The 24278-nt window shown below is 41.0% G+C and overlaps 1 protein-coding gene across 2 annotated transcripts; it reads left to right on the top strand.

Moving 5' to 3' along the window:
• The first annotated feature begins 508 nt into the window (after window positions 1–508).
• LOC119088154 (zinc finger protein 431-like) lies at window positions 509–22484 on the top strand. Of its 2 annotated transcripts, XM_037206547.1 has the most exons (7): window positions 509–671; window positions 18438–18564; window positions 18959–19019; window positions 20023–20114; window positions 20283–21263; window positions 21339–21541; window positions 21621–22484. In XM_037206547.1, the coding sequence occupies exons 1-7, from the start codon at window positions 621–623 to the stop codon at window positions 21951–21953; spliced, it is 1848 nt and encodes a 615-aa protein (XP_037062442.1). In that variant the 5' UTR covers window positions 509–620; the 3' UTR covers window positions 21954–22484. The 2 variants fall into 2 exon arrangements, with proteins under 2 accessions (XP_037062442.1, XP_037062441.1); XM_037206546.1 differs by having other exon boundaries at window positions 20023–22484.
• Window positions 22485–24278: the final 1794 nt, after the last annotated feature.

The following is a 24278-nucleotide window of genomic DNA, read 5'->3' as shown; positions in this document are numbered from 1 at the left end:
TTGGGAGGTTTCTCTAAGGCCCTGATGTATAGGGGCAGGGGGGAGGGGGGGAGAGTTCCTTCTCTAAAACTAGGAATATGTTTGGGGAGCTGGTAAAAGTCTGGGACCAGGGCCTTTGGGAAGGGTTTCTTCAGATCCTGAGAGCCATCTCTTTCCACACCTGGGCTGTGGTAATCAGTCCCAGCCACTGTGGACTTTTTTTTTTTTTTTTTTTTTTTTTATAATGTTCTAGAGATACCTTGTGTTCCTCTTGTGCAATATTGTCTGATTAGGCTTCTTCTGAAAATGTATACTTTCTTTTAAAACTGAACCCATTAGTTTATATTAACTAGAGACTTGCTGTGGAATTTGGCGCAAATCTCCAGCCAATCTGGGATAGGTTTGTGCTTCAGGTGGAAGCCAGGCTGGAAACTGTACTGTTTTCCTTCTGCTTACCCGGTCCTGTCACTCAGGCCTCACTAGCCAATCAGGGAGCTCGAGCGACCACCAGTCAGATGGGAGTGTTCTTCCTCCTGGCGCTAGGCGTCTGGTTCAGCTCTTTTGATGAGGAAGTAGAAAGTTGGCTTCTTGTGCTGTACCCCGTGCGCTCTGCTGTGGGTTGAGTACTTGGCAGCTGCGCCATGGTGAGCAAGGGGCTTCTGTTCCCAGACCGGGAGGAGTGGCCGGCCATGGTGAGCGAGGGGCTGCTTTCCCCAGACTGGGAGGAGCGTCGGCTGAGCCGGAACCGGGTGGTGGGTCCTCCCGAGGAGGGTGGGAGCCAGTGGCCAGAGGCAGAATTCAGTGTGGTCCTGCCTGGTCCTGTGCGAGCCTGCGAATCCCACATGTTCCTTCCTGGTCCTGTGTGTCACGCGTGTATTCCTTTTTGATCCTGCGTGTCCTACGTGGCCCTTGCAACTCCTTGGGCTGGGCTGAAGCCTCTGAATAACTTCTCTCGTGGGCAAAGCATCTGTGTCTGTGCAGAGCATTGGGAACAAGACTCACAAATACCCTTGTTGTTGATGTCACTGTGAAGTGCTGGGGCCTGTAATGCTTGTATTGTCACTATGGAAGGCAGATTTGCCAAACACGGAGAGCCCTGGTCTCTGTAGAATCTTTAAACAGTTCTGCATTTCATCATTTAGGTTTAGGATCCATCTGTAGTTAATTTGTGGAGCTGGTAAAGGGCATCTCCTGTGTAGAGTAGCACTCCACTGCTAAACTGTGATGTAGAAGAGTAGAATTGATGGTAATAGAATTGATGGTAAAATGATTTACCCATTCTTAGGAGACATTAAGTCACAAAGTAGAATTAAGCTAAGGGAGGGCTGTCTCTCAGATATCCCTAAGATATGTATGCTAACCGTGCCTTTTAGAGATTAATATGATAAGATGTAAATACTTGTTCCCCAGGACTAACCAGCCATCTAGGAACATTCCCATAACAAAGGAGAAAATGTAATTTACAACCAGCCAAAAGGGTCCCCCCCATTCCCTGCCCCCTTTCAAAGAACAGGCCTCTAACATGCTGCTCACAGGGTCACAACCAACATTAAGTCCTGGTGTGTTGCCATCATAGTCTAGAACAGCTGCATTTCCAGTCTTTTTGAAAAGTGTTTTTGAGTCAAATTCTCTGATGTAGATTGAGGAGGACTTGAATCCTGTCTGTATCCCCACAGGGCATTCCCCTTGCTACTGTTCTGACCAAGCACCATGAATTCTTTTTTTTTTTTTTTTTGGTTTCCCGTGACAGAATTTCTCTATATAGCTTTGTGCCTTTCCTAGAACTCCCTCTGTAGGCCAAGGAGGCCTCAAACTCACAGAGATCCTCCTGCAAAAGTCTGTCTCCGAGTGCTGGGATTAAAGGCGTACCCCACCACTGCCCAGCCAGCACCATGAATTCTTGTATTGCAGGTCTGTAGCACCACAGAGTTCTAAAGTCACCACTTTGAGTCACATAGTGGACTGTCCATTGCAGTAACAGGAAAGAATTTGTGTGTGGATCATGGCATCTCACTTAAGACCAGAAGAGGAGGAGGAACAGTGGCCTGTGTACACTGCACAGGGAAACAGGCTAGGCAATAGCTAAATCATGGGCTGGAGTTTAAGGCAGTGAGCTGCAGAGGTCTCCATCATAAAAAAGGACCTGCTGGGCAGGGGGAGTGACTTTCTGTGTAATTTAACTCCTGATATTATTCCTTCCATGTGAATGAAGATAGATAGAATTGGTGGGTGTACAATTTAGGGAGGGTAACTTGAAGTACTGAGTCTTCAGTTTCCAGTTAGGGAACTCTCCTATGCAGATATGTGCATTCCTGGTTGACACAGTTAAGTCAGCTCAGAGGTTTGAGACACAGGCCATTGGCTTTAAATCCATGTGTCAGCTTATAGCACCCAGCAGCTGACACTTTACATGGGAAAGTCATGCAGTGTCATGAATGGCATTCTCTCTAGCAGGGAAGTGCTTACTCTGTTGCAAAGTCAGTACTGCTAAGTGTTCTTCCAGTTATTTCTATCATTTTAAAAAGTCAGTTAGTGGTACCATTTTTTAAATTTCACTTTCTTTATATGTATTATAGCTCTAATCTGTTTTCCAATGTTCCCTAGCCATTAAGAATTTCTTTCCAATTTTTCTTAGGTGCTATTTATTTATTTATATACCTTTATAGAGCAGTGGTTCTCAACATGAAGGGTAGAGGCTCCCTTTAACAGCAGTGGCCTTAGACCATTAGAATACACAGATATTTTTATTATAATTTATAATAGTAGCAAATTTTAGGTATGAAGTAGCAATGAAAATAATTTTATAGTTGGGTTCACCACCTGATAAAAGACTGCATTAAAGTATGACAGAATTAGGAAGGTTGGGAACCACTAGTTTAGACCAATGTCTCCTGTAGCTCAAGTTTGTCTCACACTACATAATTGAGAATTTCTTGGAATACCACATCCTGCCTCTGCTGCCCAGCACTGGAAGACAGTCCTGCAAATCCTTCCAGGCTGGGCCTTGACTGGTCAGTGAGATGGAAAATAGATCAGTGAATGAGTACCCTCAACCTCTCTAGGTTTCATTGTGAAATTACAGATGAAGTGGGCCCTGTGTGAGAGTTGAGTTCACTGACCCACAGTAAAGCAGGTGTAGTCACAGCACAGAAAGGGTTGGCAAGAAGGAGGTGAAAGCTTTCCTGCTGTGAGAGGAGTTGACAGTAGCAATGAGTAGTGAGGTCATCGGTTTTATACATTCCATAAATGTCCTAACTGACCATTTCTCTGTTCCACAGACCAGACAATCAAGAATCTGGATAAAGAACTGAATTTTTATGAAACAAAATTACATTAGTTACACCAACCAGTTCAACCTAAATAGAAGAACTGGATAAAATGGTGTGGCCCTGCCTAACGATGACTCTTTTCCAGGTTTAAGATGTTCAGCCTTGGAGAAATGCATGAGTAGTACTTAGTGTGCTTTAGTACACATCCCTAGTCTCTGGAGCACATGTCCATAAAGCCTGTTTCAACTTTCCAACATAATTTTATGGGATTATTATTTCCTCATTTCCACTATATCTTTCATGGTTCCAAGCCCTCCCATAGACCCTTCATTGTGTTCTAATCCATGACCTGTTTCTGCTTTCACAACAGTTACTGTTTGAATGTGACCTGTGTTTGGCGTCAGGACCTCCCAGCTCTGAAGCAAAGGGTTGGCTTCACTGGACATTGAGTGTGTAATGGAATGTGCATGCAAAGGACCCAGTGCCTTGAAAGAGGAATAGGAAGTGCTCTAGAGAATGGAATATTCTCTAAACTACAAGTTTCTCAGACTAGATACCTGTCCAACCCTAGTGTGGAAGGGCAGAGCTGGGAAGACTTGTGCTGTATGAGTCATTGGATCTCTCTGCTCACCCAATAGGGTAACTGCTAATGTCCTGAGATCCACCGGGGTGGTCCTAACTAATGAGGAGCTTTGGGAAGACTTAGCCATCAGTAGCACCAGTGGGAGGTGACTTTCAATTTCTCTTTGGGATTCTCCTCTGCTTCTGATATAGGGAGCTCTAATGAACACCATAGCTATGCCATGGTGAGTGTGGGGGCCACTGTCCAGGAAGAGCAGGTTGGCTGAGCTGTCAGAGTCTGAACTGCTGGGACTGGGATAGACCATGAGCCAGACTGTGTTTCTGTTGGTCCCTGTAGTAACCTGGGCAGTGGCCCTTGGCCTCTGATCCTTACTGATCCAGGGAGTGTGGATTCCCTGGGGAAGAGAAGGCTCTGCCACCCTGGCATGGGAGGCTATGATGCTTGTAATATCACTGTCCAGTGTACACACATAGGCTTTGCTTCTGTGACAGTGGGAATCTGGGAAGACAGATTGATTGGAAAACTGAAGGTCTGGTTTCTACAAGTTCTGGATGTTACATTTCCCTTTCAGGTTTGTCTTATAAATGTTACAGACAGTTTAGAAAATGGTAGAAAGAGGGTGATGGGGATCATTCTTCAGCAATACATGATTAGAATGCTTTTAGCTTTCTGCTACTGCCAGCTACCATGGTGTGATTCAGTGAAGGTCAGTTTCAGGGGACAAAAGGAAGTTCTGAGCTGCAGAAGTATCTCAGGTTGCATGGTTTTGGGCAGGTGGATAGGGCAGATGCCACATCTTGTGACATAATCTATGTGGTTGGAATCAGACATTAAATTATTCTTCTACAGTGTTTTCTGTGTGGCATCACTGGGGCTGGGTTTGCCTGAAAACACAAGGGAGCATGAAGGCTGCAGAGCTATAGCAGGATCTGCAGGAGATCACCTCCCTTTGCAGAGAGAGCTCTAGAACATGGAGCCTCTCTTAGAGAAATATCAGTAGCTAGAGGGTTAGAAACAACAGTTTAAGGGTCACTTTGAGTTGAAAGTCGTGAGATCTGTGTTTATTTAATTTCTATACACATAGAGTCATAGGCAGCTGCCTGCCTTTTATCTTGCCTTAAACCATTGGACTATAGACATGCACTGTTGCAACTGGCTTTATAATGCAGAAGTAAAGGGGTAGTTGCAAGATGAGTACTGTATCTGTTAACCCACTTTCTTAGTCCTGATGTTTACTAAGAAGAGTTTTTGGAGTGATATTTTGGATAGTGTAGTCTTGTGAGGGAGAGCCACACTTAAGAATTGACACAAAGCCATGTTTACAGTTCTGTTGATTTTGTAAATTCCATTTCAATGAGTCCTTAGGGAGTCTCTCTCTCTCTCTCTCTCTCTCTCTCTCTCTCTCTCTCTCTCTCTCTCTCTCCTCTCCCCTCTCCTCCCTCCCCTCCCTCCTCCCTCCCTCCCTCCTCTGTCTCTCTGTCTCTCTGCTTCTGTCTCTCCTCTTTGATAACAAGATCATTTGGAGAGACACAATGTCATGTTCTAACCCTGTCTGACCTGGAACTCACTATGTAGTAGATAGGCTAGACCTGGAACTCACAGACATCCACCTGCCTCTGCCTCATATGTCCACACCTGGCTAAAAATAGATGTTTATCATGGATTTAGCACAGATATTATTAGAAAGAAAGGACTTTTGGATAGTGTAGTCTTGTGAGGGAGAGCCACACTTAAGAATTGACCAAAAGCCATGTTTACAGTTTGTTGACATTGTAAGTTCCATTTCAGTGGGTCCTTAGGGAGTCTCTCTCTCTCTCTCTCTCTCTCTCTCTTCTCTCTCTCTCTCTCTCTCTCTCTCTCCCTCCCTCCCTCCTCTCCTTCCTCCCTCCCTCTCTCTCCTTCTCTCTGTCTTTCTGTCTCTCTGTCTCCCTCTTTCCTTCTCTTTGGTAAAAAGATCATCTGTCAGTTGCTGAGGTGGCTCGGGTAGGATTCTGTTTTAATGAAGTAAAAACATGGGTCAGAAGGGTTCTGCACTGTGCCTTGCTCTATATGGAGTTCATAATCCTGTCCTGGGGATTCTCAGCAAATTGCTGCTTACATCTGGGAAAGGAGTAAGTCCATACTCCTATGTTTTATGTACTTTGTCTTTAAACATGGCTCATTGGTATTTGAGATATCACTAAAAAAGGAATAGTGTCACTGTCTACACAGGCAGTCTACACAGCAAATTTTATTAATTTTGTGTGATGGCTAATATTGATTTTCAACTTGATAAGAGTCAGTCAAGGGACACCCTTCCAGTCACTCCTCTGAGGGCTTATCTAGATCATGTTATGCTCTGAGGTGTGCTTTAAGAGATTATCTTATATATTAAGTTCATTGAGATGAGAAGACTCTTCTGCCTTCTATAATTAATAGCACCATTCCATTCCATGGATTTGTTACTGAATTATGTAATAATGACCAACATTCATCACTATCTGCTTCCTGACTATGGATACAGTGTAATCAACCACCTTGGTTACTTCTTTTTATTGACTTTTAAAATTTTACATTTTGAGTGTCCATATGTTCACACAATGGCACTCAGTAAAGTTGAGTAACAAGTCACCAAGGCCAGATATGGTGTCCCAACCCTGTGATCACAAAACTTAGGAGGCAGAGGCTAGAGTTTGAGGGTTTCAACAACATCCAAGGGCTAAGTGTACAATGGTGTATGGAGGCAGGCCCCCAGGAACAGACAAGTCTATGGTGGGCTGAGGAAACTGTCCCTTGCTATCTTCTACAGACCAGAGCAAGACTGTGGGCCTCTGGATAATCTCACCTCCACTGCTTAAGGTGTCTTTTTCCATGAGTCATGTGAACCTCAAGGTCGAAGCTGTGGGAGATTTAAGTTCCAATTGCCTTAAAATCCAGGCTCACAACATTTCTAGGGTGACAGGGTCTCAGGATGTGAGTGTAGAGGATGTGGAGAAGACTTTGCCAGGCTGCTGATTGGATAGGGTTAATATCTTTCTGTTCTTTCCCTGCTCAAATTTCTGTGTCCTTGTCACTTGACTGAGGGCAAGCCAAGCTGGTTTGAGGTACAAATGGTAACTGCAAGGCTTAGAATAGGAGCACTTCCCAGGCTCCATCAGTGCACCATCTCCAGGTCAGGACTAGATGGACCAGACAGTAGAGACTTCAGGGAGCTGATACTGGGACTCAGAGAACTGAAGCACCTCCAGTGCCCTGGGGACGCTCAGGTCCTCTCCTGTCTCCTTCTGTCCTTTCCCATCTCCTTCATGTCTCCTCCTGTCTGCTGTGTTTATTCTTTACCCCTTTAGGTCCCCTCAAATTCAGTAAGCTGTCAGGTAAAAGTAGAATCCACATACAGTAGACCGAAGGAATAGATACTACCTTTGCTTGATATCTGGGCAGAGCCCAGACAGTTTGGTAATTTGCTGGGATTCTTCTGCCTCGGTATCTTGCGCAATCCAAGACTGAAGGGCTCATGAAGAGCTGATGACACTGTAACAGATTTGAAACACCTGCGGAGAGGCCCTGAGAGGTCAGTGAGTACAGTGGACACCTGAAGGGGTGGTAGGTTCTTGGACTGTAGGATGACCAAGGAGAGCTGCAGTTGTGGAGTAGAACTGGGGTGGTAGGCAAGCTGTGTGTGCTAGAGATGGCAGAGCCTGAAACATGGAGCTTTTCCACAGTCTCTGAGAGCCTAGAATATCATTAGAGTCTCAGGAACTTGTACGTGTGATACAGGAAGTTGTTAGGTTTTGGTGTCCTTAAATGTGATTGATTATTTGCTATTCTCCTGTTCTCCCCTTTTTGAAAACTGTGGGCTCTTAGTCTTTTTTTTTTTTTTCAGAATATACATTTATGAGACTTACTAAATGTTGGAATTTTTAAAGACTTTGGGATTTAAGAAGTTGAGAGTGTTTTATGTTATTATTAACCTATCATACTTTGGGGACCATGGCAGGAAAAGTCCTGTTTGATAGGGATGTATCATAAAATTATGAATCAAGTGAATGTTTTCCCCCAAAGTTACTTTGAGTCAGGTTATTTTATCAGTGTAATAGAAATGAGACTACTTCACCACCCTGTTTGGTGCTCAAAATGAAAAGAACCTGGATATGAATTCATGGACATCTGCAAGGCCTCTTACTGAAACACATTTTTAATAGTGATCTTCACCATACAGGTTTGATTCCTCTTCTGTGTCACTGATGTACATTTCCTTACTGTTCTCTATTACAATGTCGTCAGCCCTGCAACCATACACAACCAACAAAAACAGACTCAGCAGGTTACCTCCATGTATTTCAGCATACTTACTCATACATACTTGACAAGGAAGAAGTTGGAAGGGAAACATTGGAAAAGGGATGGAGTGAAGAGAGAACAAGGGGAAAGTGATGCTGTATCTTTTAATTAAAATGTATAGGAATAAAATTTAAGTAATAGAAGCGGCTAGAGTGATTACTCAGTAGATAACATCACTGGATGTTGTTTCAGAGGATCCAAATTCTATTCCCAGAACCCACATGGTAGCTAACTATTTGCTATAACTCCAGGCCGAGAGATATCTTGCTCCCTTCTGGCTTCTGTAGGTACTGTGCAAAGACACATGCAGGCAAAATACCCATGTAACTAACATTTTTTTAAAAGTTAGAAGAAGGAACTAATGGAATTCTCTACAGCAATGTCACAGTCCTGAGACAGACAGCAGCCAGGGCTTGTTAAAATGAACTCCTTGTTAAAATGATCCTGTGTGGAAGCAGCTGTGGCCTTCTTCTGAACTTTTGCCTGCTCAGAGGCAAAAGAAGCCTTGTTCTTAGGTTACAGTAGCTCAGCAGAGCCATCCAACTAAGAGCAGTGACCACAGTGCTGATAGGTGACTTTTCCTTTGTGTTTTCTGTATTTATATTCTCCCTCCATTGTCAGTGTGAGAATAGCAGAACTGTATATGAATGTTTACAGACTCCCAAGTAAAATCCCCATGCTTCTGTTGCTTAGGCAAAGCATTGCTTTGGAAATGACTCCCACATTCTCCTTGTCTCATTCAGGTAAGAAATCTTTCTCAGATCTTCTGTCTTGCCTCTTGTGATGACTGTTTTTGGTGCCCAAACTGACTAGCTCTGGAATTAACTAATGTACAAAAATTGGGTAAGGATAACAAAAGCTTTTAGGGGCCTGCCTTAAAGACTATCTGAGTTAAAAGGAGACACTACAACCAGTGGAGGAAAACTAGAAGTGAGGGGAGAGGAATGAATCTACTCACACCGTGCTCTTTCAGTCCATCTTTTTATTGTTCCAAGTAAACTTCATCTCTACAGCGAGGGTCCTGGCCTACATGCATTTAAAAACAATAATTCGGCCAGGCAGTGGTCTCGCACGCCTTTAATCCCAGCACTCGGGAGGCAGAGCCAGGCGGATCTCTATGAGTTCGAGGCCAGCCTGGACTACCAAGTGAGTCCCAGGAAAGGCGCAAAGCTACACAGAGAAACCCTGTCTCGAAAAACCAAAAAAAAAAAAAAAAAAAAAAAACCAATAATTCTTTGCCAATGCAAGCAGAGGCTTCAAATTCATACACAGATCAATAACTATCAGGTTTACTTATGACACCAGATGGGAGTGGCTAGTGAAAGTTTTCTGGTGAGGTCAACTACGAATTAAATCCACAAAAGAAGTCTGAGGGAGGAATTCCTGTGCTCAAACTACATTCCTAAGTGTGGCTACATATAAGTTAAAAAAATCTATTAATCAGTGAAAATCATGAATAAGGTAAAACAGTCTTTTCCACAATGCTCTGCTTCCAAAGGGCTCTCATGAGCCATTTTTCCACAGGCAGGGTAAGCATCCTTGGTTACTAGGTAACCTGCCTAAGCAGTAGAGGAATGTGCAGCTTTTGGTCTGCTGTAGCACTTTTGCTATAATCAGTTGCTTAAAAGGAACTCCTTAGATCTAAAGATTACACCCATTGCTTAAAGATGCAGAATCAAGATAGAATTAAGCTTAATTTGTACAAGAAACAGAACCTGACACCTTCTAGCCCCTCTGGCCATGGAGGGACAGGTCCTCAGAGGGTTCTTGGGAAAGTTTACTCATCTCCAGGTACTAGCAAATGGCTGATTACATTTTCCACTATATCTCAGTGTTTACAAGCAATAAATCTCTAAGCTAAAGTCTTGTGTCAATAAACTGAGGTGAAAGTAAGTATAAGGAGTTAAGAGTTTAGGGTTAGTGAGGTTAATTCAGGATAGTTTTTTTTTATCTTCAGGTGAGGTAAAGCCAGAGTACATTTCTATCTACCTAAGGGTTGCAAATCAACAGTATGCTCATACTTTGTCCTTGAATGTCTGAGATGTCTCAAAATTTTGCCTGTGTAACTGTTTTCACACATAACTGTGGGAAGCTATCAATATACCTCAAATGAATAGGGGAAATTGTGCCCAATAATGATAGATTACACTGCTAGAAACTCTTGTGAAATGAATTCCATGGTAGTAACAGATGAGAAAGCTACAGTTTCACACAAGAAATTCACGGCAGGAAACAGCCTATACATTGAAAAGGCAATAACTCCAAAACACCTTGCTTTTAGACTTGTAACTCCTCCACCAGAGCACCCAGTTCTAGTGGGTGGGACTTGTCAATGATGGCTGAATCCCCACTTCATAATTTTGTGGCTGACAGCACTTGGGTATACCTATGAGAGATTATTCTTAATTAAAATTTTGAAATGGGAAGACCCTTCATTAATCTGGATCTTCAAGGTAATTTGATCCACCTTTAATCTTGGCCATACTTTCTGGTGACAGCCTATATATATAAGAATATTGAAGAAGGAAGCTCATTCTCTTTGCCTAGGAAGGTCATTCATTTACTCTCTTTAGAGCCCAATTATTAGGAATTCTCCATTCTCCATTCGAGACATCCAGCCTCATGGATTGAAGAAGTACTGAATTCTTCAACTTTTCATTGGTTGATAGCCAATGTTGGACTAGCTAGACCACAGACATTGAGATATTCTAATAAATTCACTTTCTACCTACATAGTGAGTCTGATTCTATCAGTTCTGTTCAAGCATAGAACGTTACTAATGTATAAAGCAAAGGATAACCAGAATACAACCCACAGCTCCAGAGAAGTTAGCTAACAAAAAGGATCCTAATAGGGACATATAGGTAGCCCAGAGATGGAGAAATAGATGAGATCTGCATGAGCAAAGTGAAGGTGCGGGGGGTTGGGCCAGGAATGGGGTATGAGAACATAAGGAAATGGGAGGTTTGAGCTGGAACAGGGACAGAGTGGGAGAGCAAGAAAAGAGATACCATGATAAATGAAGACATCATGAGAATAGGGAGAATCAGGGTGCTAGGGAAGTTCCCAGGAATCCACAAGGATGATCTCACCTTGGACTACTAGCAATAGTTGAGAGGGTGCTTAAACTGGTCTATTCCAGTAACTAGATTAGGGAATACCCTAACTGTCATCATCGAGCCTTCATCCAGTTACTGATGGAATCAGATGCACAGATTCATGGCCAGGTCCCAGGCCGAGCTCCAGGAGTCCAATTGATGAGAGAGAGGAGGGATTCTATAAGCAAGGGACATTGAGATCATGATGGGAAAACATGCAGAGATGCCCGCCAAACTAGTGGACACAGACGAACTGTGTAACCAATAGCTGAGGAGCCACCATGGGACTAGACCTGGCCCTCTGGATATGGAAGACAGTGATTTAGTTTGAACTGTTTTCTGGGCCCCCAGCCAGGTATCCAACCCTGGTGCATGAGCAGGCTTTTTGGAGCCCAGTGCCTCAGGTGTGACACCTTGGGCAGCCTTTTGCAGAAGGGAGGGCTTTGGACCTTCCTCAACTGAATGTACCAGTCTCTGCTAACTCCCCATTGGAAACCTTGACTTGGAGGAGGTGGGAATGGGGAGTTAGTGGGGGGGAGGCTGAGTGATGGCAGGAGGGAGGTGCAGGTATCTGTGGTTGGTATGTAAAATGAATAGAAAATTTCTTAATAAAAAATTGAAAAATAGCACTATGTAGTTTCAGATGACAGTCCACTGTTGAAGCCAGCAGGAACTTTCACGAAGCCTGTTACTATTAAAGAGAACTCCCTTGCTTTACAGTATTTGCCTGTCAGCCCTATGTATAAGACCCCACCAGCTAAACCTTTAATTTATAGATGGATTGAGCAAAGTGATTTCTAGTGCTAGGTTGCAACTTCCTACAGAGTCTGCTACAAAGCAATTTGAAGAATGTCCATCACATCTTAGAAGCCAAATTTGGGAGGACTCACCCATGTTGTACTGGTTCTGGAAACAGGAAAGATGCACAATTTAATGGTCATGATTTCTTTCATGGCATCAGTTTAACACTGTTGTACACTTTTGTTTTTGTCAGAGTCAGAAACTCTGTGTGGAGGCTATGAGTGTTCATTGCATAAAGGTGTGAAGATGAAGCTGGGTTGCATTTTGAGACCATCAGATGTTGAAATACCCAAGCTATGGGACTTCTGCCATGGAAAGCTGCGTACATGGAGTGGGAGTAGCAAAGGAGAGACATGTATGAAAAGTTGCAGTGTTAAAGCTATCTAAGTGCTTTGAGAATGAAGCCCCATGCATCTGAGACAGAGCAACAGTATTTGGTGTTTGCCCTGCTGAGTTTTAGTCTTGCCTTGGTCCAATCTTGCCTCACTGTGTCCATATTCCTCTACTTCCTTTCTTTATTAAAATTTATTTTCTCTCACACAATACACCCCAGAATACAGTTTCCCCTTGTTCCACTCCTTCTCTGTACTTCTCTCCCCTAAATCCCCTCCTCCTTCATTTCTCTTCACTAAAGGGCAGATCTCCCAGGCATATCAACAAAACATGACACAGCAAGTTATAGTATGATTAGCACAAATTCTCATATCAAGGCTGGCTTAGGCAACCCAGGAGGAGGAATAGGATCTAAGAGTAGGGAAAATAGTCAGAGATACCCTTACTCCCACATACACATCAAGGTAAAAAAAAAAAAAAAAAACCACAGCATGTATGCAGAGGACCTGGCACAGACCCATGCAGGACCATGGTTGCTGCATGTGTCTCTTTGAGCCCCGTTCGTCCCTGCCTAGTTGACTCTGTGGACATGTTCTCCTGGTGTCATTGACACCTCTGGGTCCTACAGTCCACCCTTATGCAGGGTTCTCAGAGCTCCAGCTAATATTTGGATGAGGATCTCTGTATCTGCTCCCTTCAGCTGCAGGAGGAGGCCTCTCTGATGACAATTGGACTGGGTACTAATCTATGATAATAGAATATTGTTAGATATCAATTCATTGACTTTTTTTTTTCTTTTTGGTCAGTTGTATTTGGTTCTACCCTAGTTCTCTGAGCCATCAAACTTCTAGTTCCCGTTCATCCAAACAGTGTTGGGCATGGGCTCCCTCTTTGATCTTGGGCCTCAAGTTAGTTCATTAATTGGTTGATTACTTCACAAATTCCAAGACACCATTACCCCAGAATAACTTGCAGACAAGGTAAGTGTGGGTTGAACATTTTTGAGGCTAGGCTGGTGTCCCATTCCCACCACTGGGAGCCTTATATGGCTAGTTCAAGCTCCATATTCTCAAATATTTGGAGTCCTCATTAGAATCACCCTGATAGCTTCCACAAAGATTCTACCATACTAGTTTCCATATCACCCCCTAATAGCTCTCCTATTGCACTCACTTTTTCCTATATTCTCTCCCTCTCTCCTTCTCTTTCTTGATATTTTCTGTTCCTGCCCACAGTCCACCCATAAAATCTATTTTATCTCCTCTTCCCAGGGAGATCCATGCATTCCCCTGCCTCCACAACCATCCTGGTTGCTTATCCTCTCTGGGTCTGTGGATTATATTGTTGGTATTGTTTACTTGATAGCTAATGTCTAATTATAAGTGAATAACATATCATGTTTGTATATGTGGTTCTGAGTTGCCTCACTCAGAATAATAAACAACTTAAGAAACTAGACATCAACAAATAAAATGGTTCAATTAAATAATATGGTACATACCTAAACAGAATTCTTAATAGAGGAATCTAAAATGGCTGAAAAACACTTAAGGGAATGTTAAACATCCTTGGCAATCAATGAAATGTAAATCAAAATTACTTTGGTATTTCATCTTACACCTGTCAGAATGGCTAAGATGAATGACACAAGTGACAGCTCATGCTGGCCAGGATGTGGAACAAGGGGAACATTCCTCCGTTGTTGGTGGGAGTGAAAACTTGTTCAGCCCTTATGGAAATTAATATATCAGTTCCTCAGATGATTGGGAATCTATCTACCTCAAATCCCAGCTAATACCACTCTTGGGCATATATCCCCCAAATGTTTCTCCATCCTGCCACAAATATACTTGCTTAACTATGTTCAAAGCTGGTTTATTCATAATTGTCAGGAACAGCTATGTCTGTAAGAGATTGTGTTGATGATTGATGTGGGAAGGCTCTTCCAGTGAGTTGGCAATATCCCTAATCTAGTGGACCTGGGATGGATAGGAGAGCTGGCTGAGCACAAGACAGTGAGAAAGCAAGTGAGAAGGCCAGGAAACAGTGTTTGCCCATGGTTTTAATCTTCATTTTCTATACCACAATGATGGATTGTGACCTGGCAGAATCAGCTAAATAAACTTACCCGAGTTGATTTTGATTAGAGGACTTAATCACAGCAGCAGAGAAGCAAGTTAGAACAAAAAATGGAACATCAAAAGTGATTGTGTTGCTGGGAAGAATCTGGGAATGTTGTCCTTTAGAGGAATGTAGAAGATATCAGGACTTAAATGACAAAAGTCATAGAAAACTATACACAGAGCTCAATAGGCTGTTCTTGTAGGATGAGGAAGCTGAGACTATTGAGAGTAATGCACACAGAGAAGGGCAAGGTCATAGATTTTAGTGAGAAGTAGACTCTAGGAACATTAAGCTAGAGGTCTTTTGTGTCTTATTTGGCCTAGAATCTTCCTTATTCTGCCCTTGCCCTGAGAAATTGAGTAAGGCCAAATTAAAAAGTAATGGGCTGACTTCTTAGATGGAATATTGAATCTGTTGCTTGCTTATTACTGATGACACATTCAGGTCTACAGTGAAAAGAGTAATATTTTTTTCAGAAACCAGTGACAATGAAAAGATAGTTCCAGATGGAAGTCATGTGCTGAAACATATAGGAATTTTCAAGGAGATCACCATTAAAGAGAAGAAAGCCTATCTAGGTACCCTAAGGGTATCATGTTAAGCTTCAATTAATGAGAGGATTAGGCAAAGTGATTCCTATTCCCAGGAAGCAGCTTCATACAAAACCTGCTGCAAGTGTTGTCCAAACTCTGCAAAGTTCCTCTCAATTAAGAAGCCAAACTTGTGCTGGTTATGGAAATAAGAAAGAATCAAAATTTCTTGTCACAGATTCCTGATCTGTGGTTTCAGTTTAGCACTTTTGCAGTCATCTATATTTGGCAGAGTCAGAGCCCCAGTAAGGATCCTGTGAAAGTTCATTGCTTGAAGCTTTGAGCATGAAGCCCATGTTGCATTTTGAGACCACAAAATGTTGAGATACCAAAGCTGTGAGACATATGCCATGGAGCGCTGCATATAGGGAATGGAAGTAGCCAAGAGATATATGAGAAATTTCAGGAAAATGAGACACCTAAGCTTTGAAACTGAAGCCCCATATGTCTGAGACAGCTGCTAGATTTGGTGTTTACTCTGCTGGGTTTCAGTCTTGCCTTGGTCCAGTCTTTACTCACTGTGTTCCACTTCCCCTTTGGGAATGGTAATAGGTATTCTGTGCCAGTGTATGTTGGAAAGATGTAACTTCTTTTCTGATTTTACAAGATGTCAGAGTCAAGGAATCACCTGAGTGTCCAAAGAGACCTTGAACATTTGAAATTGTAGGTGCTGTTGAAGACTATGAGGATCATTGAAGATAGACTAAATGCGTTTTGATCATGGGGTGATCATAAGCCTATGTTCAGGATGTTTTCAATTGAATGATAACCCTCCCAGATAGGATAGTGTATTTGAATACTTCTCTATCCTTGGTGGCTTTCTTTTGGGTGCTTGGGGAACCTTTAGTAGGAAGAGTCTTTCTGGATGAAATTCCTCACTGGGGAAGGAATTTGAGTGTCTTTAGCCTCAATCCATTTCTTATGCAGCTATACCTCCAACCACAGCAACAACCCCTACAATGAGCAAGTCACCAGACACACATCACAGCATAATCACACAGACACCTTTCCAGTCAGTACAGACAATTTCTAATGTTATCATGCCTCTAGGTACAACTCTATTATCACCGAAGTCCACCAACACTGGAATACGATCATCAGTGTCTCTAGGCCTCAGAAGAACAGATAGGACCATGACAATACCTTCAACAGCATTAAGTACACAAGAGGATACCATCCCATCATCTGGAACTGGGACACCCACTCTTCCTGAGAAGTCAACTTTAACTCCACTCTCACTAACACTAGACAAAGTCACTGACACAAACAAACCTTTATCCATGACAAGTTTGGCAGTTACAAACACCTCTTCACCAACCACAGCCACCCTGAGGAAAACTGTTCACAGCATAGTCCTATCTGAGACTCAGGAGAATGACACTGCAACTGTTTCCCCAACCCCAACAACAATGTCCACAATGAGCAAGCCACCAGACCCATACCACAGCATGGTCACACAGACATCTTCCCAGCCAGCACAGATGGGCGCAAGCACAGGCACTGGTACAGCCCAGTCACCTGAGCATTCCACAGCCCTTATCCTTAGCTCATGTTCTTTGTGTCTGGCTGTCATGTCTTATACCACTGCTATACATGGTATCACTAAATCCATAAGATATAGTTGAAGCAATTGATATTCAGTGCTAAGTCATTTTGTAACCTGAGTTTTTGTCTATTTTGTTGTTGTTGTTTTGGTTTTTGTTTTGTTTTGTTTTTTAAGAGAAGTTTTCTCTGTGCAGCCCTGGCTGTCCTGAAAGTACCTCTGTATACCAGGCTGACCTAAACTCAGAGATCCAAATTATTCTGGCTCTTATGTCCTGTGATTAAATGTTGGCCATCATGCCTGGGCTTTTTTGTTTTTATATTATTGGGTGATGGTCTTGTTGTATAGGTATTTCTACATGTCAAGCATATGCTGTTTTGCTGAGCTTCACCCATATCTTGAATTTTTAATTATGGCAGAATGTATCATTCTCTTTCCCAGGATGGCATACTCATGACATTAAAACTGTGTGAGCCCTCTGAGTCATTCAATTGCAGCTGTGTGACATTCTTCCTACCTATTATGTTGGTTTTCAATTCTTTTGAGGAATGTGCATCTTTTGCATGGATATGTACCACATGTGTGCCTGGTTCTCACAGCAATCAGAAAATAGTTTCATAACCCCTGAACTTGTAGTAATGGATAGTTGTAGGCCCCCATTTATGATGAGCCCAACTGTCTGTAAGTCCAGCAAGAGCTCTTAAATATTGAGCCATTTCTATTGTCCTCTGTTATTTTTATGGTCAACATTTACATTGCTAATGTTTTCATCTGTTCACTTGTAACTTTAAACATGCATTCCCTTTTAGTAAGATCTTAGTATTGTTATAATTTAAACTGGTTTCTGGAAGATCAAAACAGAACTGGAGTGTATGCATAATTCTTTGTAGAAACTTCCATAGAAACCTGTGAGTTCTTTCTACCTTTCTTGTACAATTTATTTTTATGGGGGAGAAAGGGTCTTACTAATATGTAACTGGCTAACCTGAAATTCATTGCGTAGGCAGGCTGGCAGCAAACTCAATTAAATTCTCCTGCCTTTGCTTGTGAGTGCTGGGATTAAAGACTTGAGTCAGTACACCCAACTTGCCCATCTTTTTTGTAGTTAGTAATTGTTCATTCAGTTTCTCTAATGTGTACTTTGATCTGTTTGCTTGCCTTTCTTATATCTCTCTTTTTTAAAAAAAGATTGTTGGTTGTGAGCCTAGCTGGGCATTGGTGGTGCATGCCTTTAATCCCAGCACTTGGGAGCCAGAGCCAGGAGGATCTTTGTGAGTTTGTCGCCAGCCTGGTCTACAGAGGGAGATTCAGGAAAGGCACAAAGCTACACAGAGAAACCCTGTCTTGAAAAACAAAACAAACAAACAAAAAAAAGATTCATTCATTTATTTATTATGTATACAGTGTGCTGTCTGCATGTCTGTCTGCAGGCCAGAAGAGGGTACCATATCTGATTACAGATGGTTGTGAGCCATGTGGTTGCTGGGAATTGAACTCAGGACCTCTGGAAGAACAGCCAGTGCTCTTAACCACTGAGCCATCTCTCCAGCCCCTCTTTATATCTCTTTATAGGCATTTCTCCTGCAAGGCTATATCCTAGACAAAATGTTTAGAAATGACAGATGTGAACCTCATTGTTGAGTTTTTGTTTTCTAAAATGTGTTGATGATTAGAACTTTTGTGTCATGGAATAACTGTGGGAGCCCCAGAATTATATGAATATACTGCCAATGTAGTATACATCACCATACTGTCAGTATCACACTTTCTTTGTACACATGTATGGAATATTTTAGACTGCAGTGACCTATGATGATGTGCATATCGACTTCACTTGGGAGGAGTGGACTTTGATGGATCCTTCCCAGAAGAATCTCTACAAAGATGTAATGTGGGAGACTTACAGAAACCTTACTGCTGTAGGTAAGACTGAATTTTTTTTTTTTTTTTTTTTTTTTTTTTTTTTTTTTTGGTTTTTGAGACAGGGTTTCTCTGTGTAGCTTTATGCCTTTCCTGGGACTCACTTGGTAGCCCAGGCTGGCCTCGAACTCACAGAGATCTGCCTGGCTCTGCCTCCCGAGTGCTGGGATTAAAGGCGTGCACCGCCACCACATGGCTATGACTGAAATTTTTTTTATCACATTTTAAAATAAGGCGAAAACTCTTCCTTACTTATTGATACACTTTTGTAATTTAAATTCATAAAGAAGAATGAGATGAATAAATCTGGCATTGTTCTAAGGTTCATTGTAGATAATAACTTAAGTTTTCACAGTTTCCCATGATATATGATATATTTTCTGGTACTGTATTTTAGGCTACAGTTGGGAAGACCATGATATTGAAGAACACTGTCAAAGTTCTGGAAGAATTAGAAGGTACTTCTCATGTGCTAGCTGATACAAATGTGCCTATGGAGAAATTTTAATGTGTCCCAGAAGTTTTAAATAAAAGCGACCATGTAAATAAGCACAGTTTAAAGTGTACTGATGATTGTTAAATTTTCACAAAACCAAATACCTCAATGCCAGGTAGCTGATATGTGTTTTCAAGGCATCCTCTAAGAAAGAACACAGTGAAACAATGCCTTCACTGATATTCCCATTTTAATTACAGCTCCATGATAGCTCTGCTGTTGAACAGCCAATCTGTTTAATTTCATGCCACTCAGATACTGTAAAAGGAATATATGTTGAATAGGTGATAAGTATATATCCAAGTATATATCTATGAGGAACAGAAAGTCAAATTTTGTGAATGCAATGTGGAAACATTTTATTTGTTTGTTTTCCTTTATCAGTATATCATGTACTACTCTGGATACAAGCCATATGAGCATATGACAGATGCAACATAACTCTCACACAACCAGAATAATTAGAAGATAAGTAATAGTCCCCAATTTGAGTAGAATTTTTGAGTGTGATACAAGTTTAAATTTAATTGATTTTCCAACTTCATTGGGAAAACATCAAGACACCCAGACTGGAGAAAAGCTCTATGAGTATTGGAATGCATAAATATGTCTATTGTCCTGGTTCACTCTGCAAGTGGAGTATGACTCTCACTATTGGAAAACTTATGAGTGCAATAAGTGTTTTAAAGCTTTGAGTTCTTCCAGTTCTCTTCAAATATGTGAAGAATCTCATACAGACAAAAGATTCTATAAATGTGGACCCTATAATAAAGGCTCTTACCATTACAGATACCTTCAAAAACACAAAACAGCCCTAAATGAAGGGAAACACTATGAATATAAACTTTAAGGTCTTATATGTCTTAAAAATTAGACAAAATTATAAAATGAATTCATACTGTTATAAATATTCATCAGTGTTCTGAATGTGATAAAGCTTTTACATGTGCCAATTATCTTTACAGGTACAAAGAACATCATATTGGGAAGAAACCCTCTGAATATACTCAATGTGCAAAAGCATTTTTATATTACGGTCATCTTCAGAATAATGAAAGTATTCATACTGGAGAGAATCTCTATAGTTGTATTCAATATGATGAAGCTTTTTCACACAACATTAGTCTCCAAATACATGAAGAAACACATACTGGAAAGAAAATCAGTGAGAGTAATCAGTGTGGTAAAGCCCTCACGAGTCATGATCATTTTCAAATACATAAAGGAACACATACTGGCAAGAAACCCTATGAATGTAATCAATGTGGTAAAGCCTTTGAATGTACCATTAGACTCCGAAGACATGAAAGAAGACATACTGGAGAGAAACCTTATGAATGTAATCAATGTGGTAAAGCCTTTGCATGTACCAGTAGTCTCCAAAGACATGAAAGAACACATACTGGAGAGAAACCCTACAAATGTAATCAATGTGATAAAGCCTTTTCACAAAACAATACTCTCCAAATACATAAAAGAACACATTCTGGAGAGAAACCCTACAAATGCAATCAATGTGATAAAGCCTTTTCACAATACAGTAATTTTCACATGCATAAAAGAACACATTCTGGAGAGAAACCCTACAAATGTAATCAATGTATTAAAGCCTTTGCATGTGGGACTAGTCTCCAAATACATGAAAGAACACATTTTGTAGAGAAACCCTATAAATGTAATCAATGTGATAAAGCCTTTTTACAACACAGTCGTCTCCAAATACATAAAAGAACACATACTGGAGAGAAACCCTACAAATGTAATCAATGTGATAAAGCCTTTTCACAACACAGTCTTCTCCAAAGACATAAAAGAACACATACTGGAGAGAAACCCTACAAATGTCATCAATGTGATAAAGCCTTTTCACAACACAGTTATCTCCAAATGCATGAAAGAACACATACTGGAGAGAAACCCTACAAATGTAATCAATGTCATAAAGCCTTTTTACGACACAGTCGTCTCCAAATACATGAAAGAATGCATTCTGGAGAGAAACCCTACAAATGTAATCAATGTGATAAAGCTTTTGCATGTGCCAATACTCTCCAAATGCATGAAAGAACACATACTGGAGAGAAACCCTACAAATGTAATCAATGTGATAAAGCCTTTTTACAACATAGTCAGCTCCATATACATGAAAGAATACATTCTGGAGAGAAACCCTACAAATGTAATCAATGTGATCAAGCTTTTGCATGTTCCAGTAGTCTCCGAAAACATGAAAGAGCACATTCTGGAGTGAAACCCTACAAATGTAATCATTGTGATAAAGCCTTTTCACAAAACAGTCATCTCCAAAGACATAAAAGAACACATTCTGGAGAGAAACCCTACAAATGCAATCAATGTGATAAAGCCTTTTCACAACACATTCATCTTCATATGCATAAAAGAACACATTCTGGAGAAAAACCCTACAAATGTAATCAATGTGATAAAGCCTTTGCATGTGCCAATAGTCTCCAAAGACATGAAATTATACATTCTAGAGATAAACCCTACAAATGTAATCAATGTGATAAAGCCTTTTCACAACACGGTCATCTCCAAAGACATGAAAGAACACATTCTGGAGAGAAACCCTACAAATGTAGTCAATGTCATAAAAACTTTTCACGACACAGTCTTCTCCAAATGCATGAAAGAACACATTCTGGAGAGAAACCCTACAAATGTAATCAATGTGGTAAAGGCTTTGCATTTTCCAATAGTCTCCGAAGACATGAAAGAACACATACTGGAGAAAAACCCTACAAATGTAATCAATGTGATAAAGCCTTTTACCAACACAGTTATCTCCAAAGACATGAAAGAACACATTACTGGAGAGACATCCTTCAAGTGTAATCAATGTAATAAAGGCTTTTCACAACACAATAACCTTTAAATTCATGAAAGAACACATACTGGATAGAAACCCTATGGATGTAATCAATATGGTAAAGCCTTTGCATGTACTAATAGTTTCTGAAGACATGAAAGAACACATACTGGAGAGAAACCCTACAGATGTAATCAATGTAATAAAGGCTTTTCCCAACACTCATCTCCAAATACATAAAAGAACACAACATCTAGAGAGGAGACCCCATGAATGTAGTCAATGTGATAAAGCCTTTGCATGTGGTGGTAATCTCTGCATACATAAAGGAACTCATACTGGAGAGGAACCTTACAAATGCAATCAATGTAATAAAGCCTTTATATGACACAGTCATGTCCAAATACAAAAGGACTGCATTCTGGACAGAAACTATGAATTTAATGAATGTGGCAAAACTTTTATGTCTCAACAATCTCGGAATACATAAAGGAATACATACTGCAGAAAAACCCTAAGACTGTAATCAGTGTGGTAAAGCCTTTGCAATTCAAGGTCATTTTTAAATACATAAAATAACATACTGGAGAGAAACCCTGCTCTGGGATGATCTGTATGTCAAATGTGTTGCTCTGATTGGTTAAAAAATAAAACACTGATTGGCCAGTAGCCAGGCAGGAGGAAGTATAGGCAGGATAAGGAGGAGAATAATTCTGGGAAGTGGAAGGCTGAGTCAGAGAGACACTGCTAGCCACTGCCATGACAAGCAGCATGTGAAGATGCCAGTAAGCCACGAGACCCATGGCAAGGTATAGATTTATAGAAATGGATGAATTTAAGATATAAGAACAGTTAGCAAGAAGCCTGTCATGGCCATACAGTTTGTAAACAATATAAGTCTCTGTGTTTACTTGGTTGGCTCTGAGCGGCTGTGAGCCAGACACGAAAACTCTAGCTCCAAAACCCTATGAATCTAATCAATTAGATAAAGCCTTTTCAAAACACAATCACCTCCTCCAAATCCATAAAAGAGCACATACAAGAGACAAACCCTATAAACGTTATCAATGAGGTAAAACCTGGATGTGCCAGTAGTCTTTGAATGCGTAAAGGAACTCATACTAGTGAGAAGCTCTTCAAATATAATCAATGTGATAATGCTTTTTCATGCCACAGTCCTCTCTAAACACATGAAAGAATACATTCTAAAGAGAAACCCAATGAATAAAATTAATGTGGTTAAGCCTTTACATGTGCCAATAGTCTGCAAATATATAAAAGAACACATATTGGCGTGAAATCCTGTGATTGTAATCCATATGGTGAAGCCTTTTCACAACAGACCAGTCTTCAAGTACATGAAAGAACACATACTGGAGAGAAAACCTATGAATGTAATAAATGTGGTAAAGCCTTTGCATGTGCAGGTAGTCTCTGAAGGCATAAAGAAACACATACTGGAGAGAGAGCCTATGATTGTAATCAATATTGTAAAGCCTTTGCATGAATCAGCAGTCTTTGAAATCATGAGAAAAAAATCACACTTAGAGAAACCCTATAAATGTAGTGAATGTGGTAAAGTTTTGCACTTTATATTAGTCTTTATACAAGAATAAAACTTAATGTGTAATTTGTCTGTTAAGGTCTTTTCATTTTATAGTAGTCTTTGAGGGCCTAAAAAAAAAACTAATACTGAGGGAAATCTGGCCATAAAGAGTTTGGTAAGATCTTTACCCAACAGACTTACATTCAGTTACACAAGATTACTCTGGAGAAAATATTTGACAAGTGTCACCAATCTGTTCAAGCATTATGATGTCCCTCTTTTTTTATTTGCCCCTTCAAACTCATATGGACAAAAACGTATGAATTTAAATGATGAGCTAAACCCTTTCTATCCCACAGTTCTCTTCAATTACATGAAATTAAGGCATCCAGGTATAAAACTTGATGTGTATTAGTGCCTTTTCTGTTGCTGTGATAAAACATTATGAATTTGTCAACTTTTGTAACAGTTGGCCCTTGGGTCCAGAAAGATACAGGATCACCATGAAAGTGGCATGGCAACAAGTGTCAAACATGGCAGCTAAAGCAGGAAGCTAAGAATTCACATCTTCCACCTGTGGCACGTAGGTGAAAGTGAGACCTGGAAATGGTGTGTGGATGTGAACTTTCATGTTCACCCCCAGGGACATAATTCGTCCAGCAGGGCAAGCATTACCTAACCTTTCCCAAATTGTGGGAGGGCTACCCACCACCCCTGCATTTCCCCAGAGTGCTCTTGAGTAGGAGCAGCAGAAAATATTAGATAGAAGGATTCACAGTGGGGAGAAACAGAAAGAAAATACAGGATAACCCCGAGAAGGCCTGGAACCTATTCCAACAGGCCCT

Source organism: Peromyscus leucopus, chromosome 6, assembly GCF_004664715.2.
Source record: "Peromyscus leucopus breed LL Stock chromosome 6, UCI_PerLeu_2.1, whole genome shotgun sequence".
Taxonomy (NCBI): Eukaryota; Metazoa; Chordata; class Mammalia; order Rodentia; family Cricetidae; genus Peromyscus; species Peromyscus leucopus.
Note: the sequence above shows the minus strand (reverse complement) of the source record. Positions and strands in the feature narration are given on the sequence as shown.

Excerpts from the sequence above, each read along its gene's own strand:
- LOC119088154 (XM_037206546.1), top strand. The coding sequence starts at position 621 with ATGGTGAGCAAGGGGCTTCTGTTCCCAGACCGGGAGGAGTGGCCGGCC. Across the intron at positions 18,565-18,958 it reads CAGAAACCTTACTGCTGTAG|GCTACAGTTGGGAAGACCAT; the intron begins GTAAGACTGAAT and ends ACTGTATTTTAG. Across the intron at positions 19,020-20,022 it reads AGTTCTGGAAGAATTAGAAG|GTACAAAGAACATCATATTG; the intron begins GTACTTCTCATG and ends TTATCTTTACAG.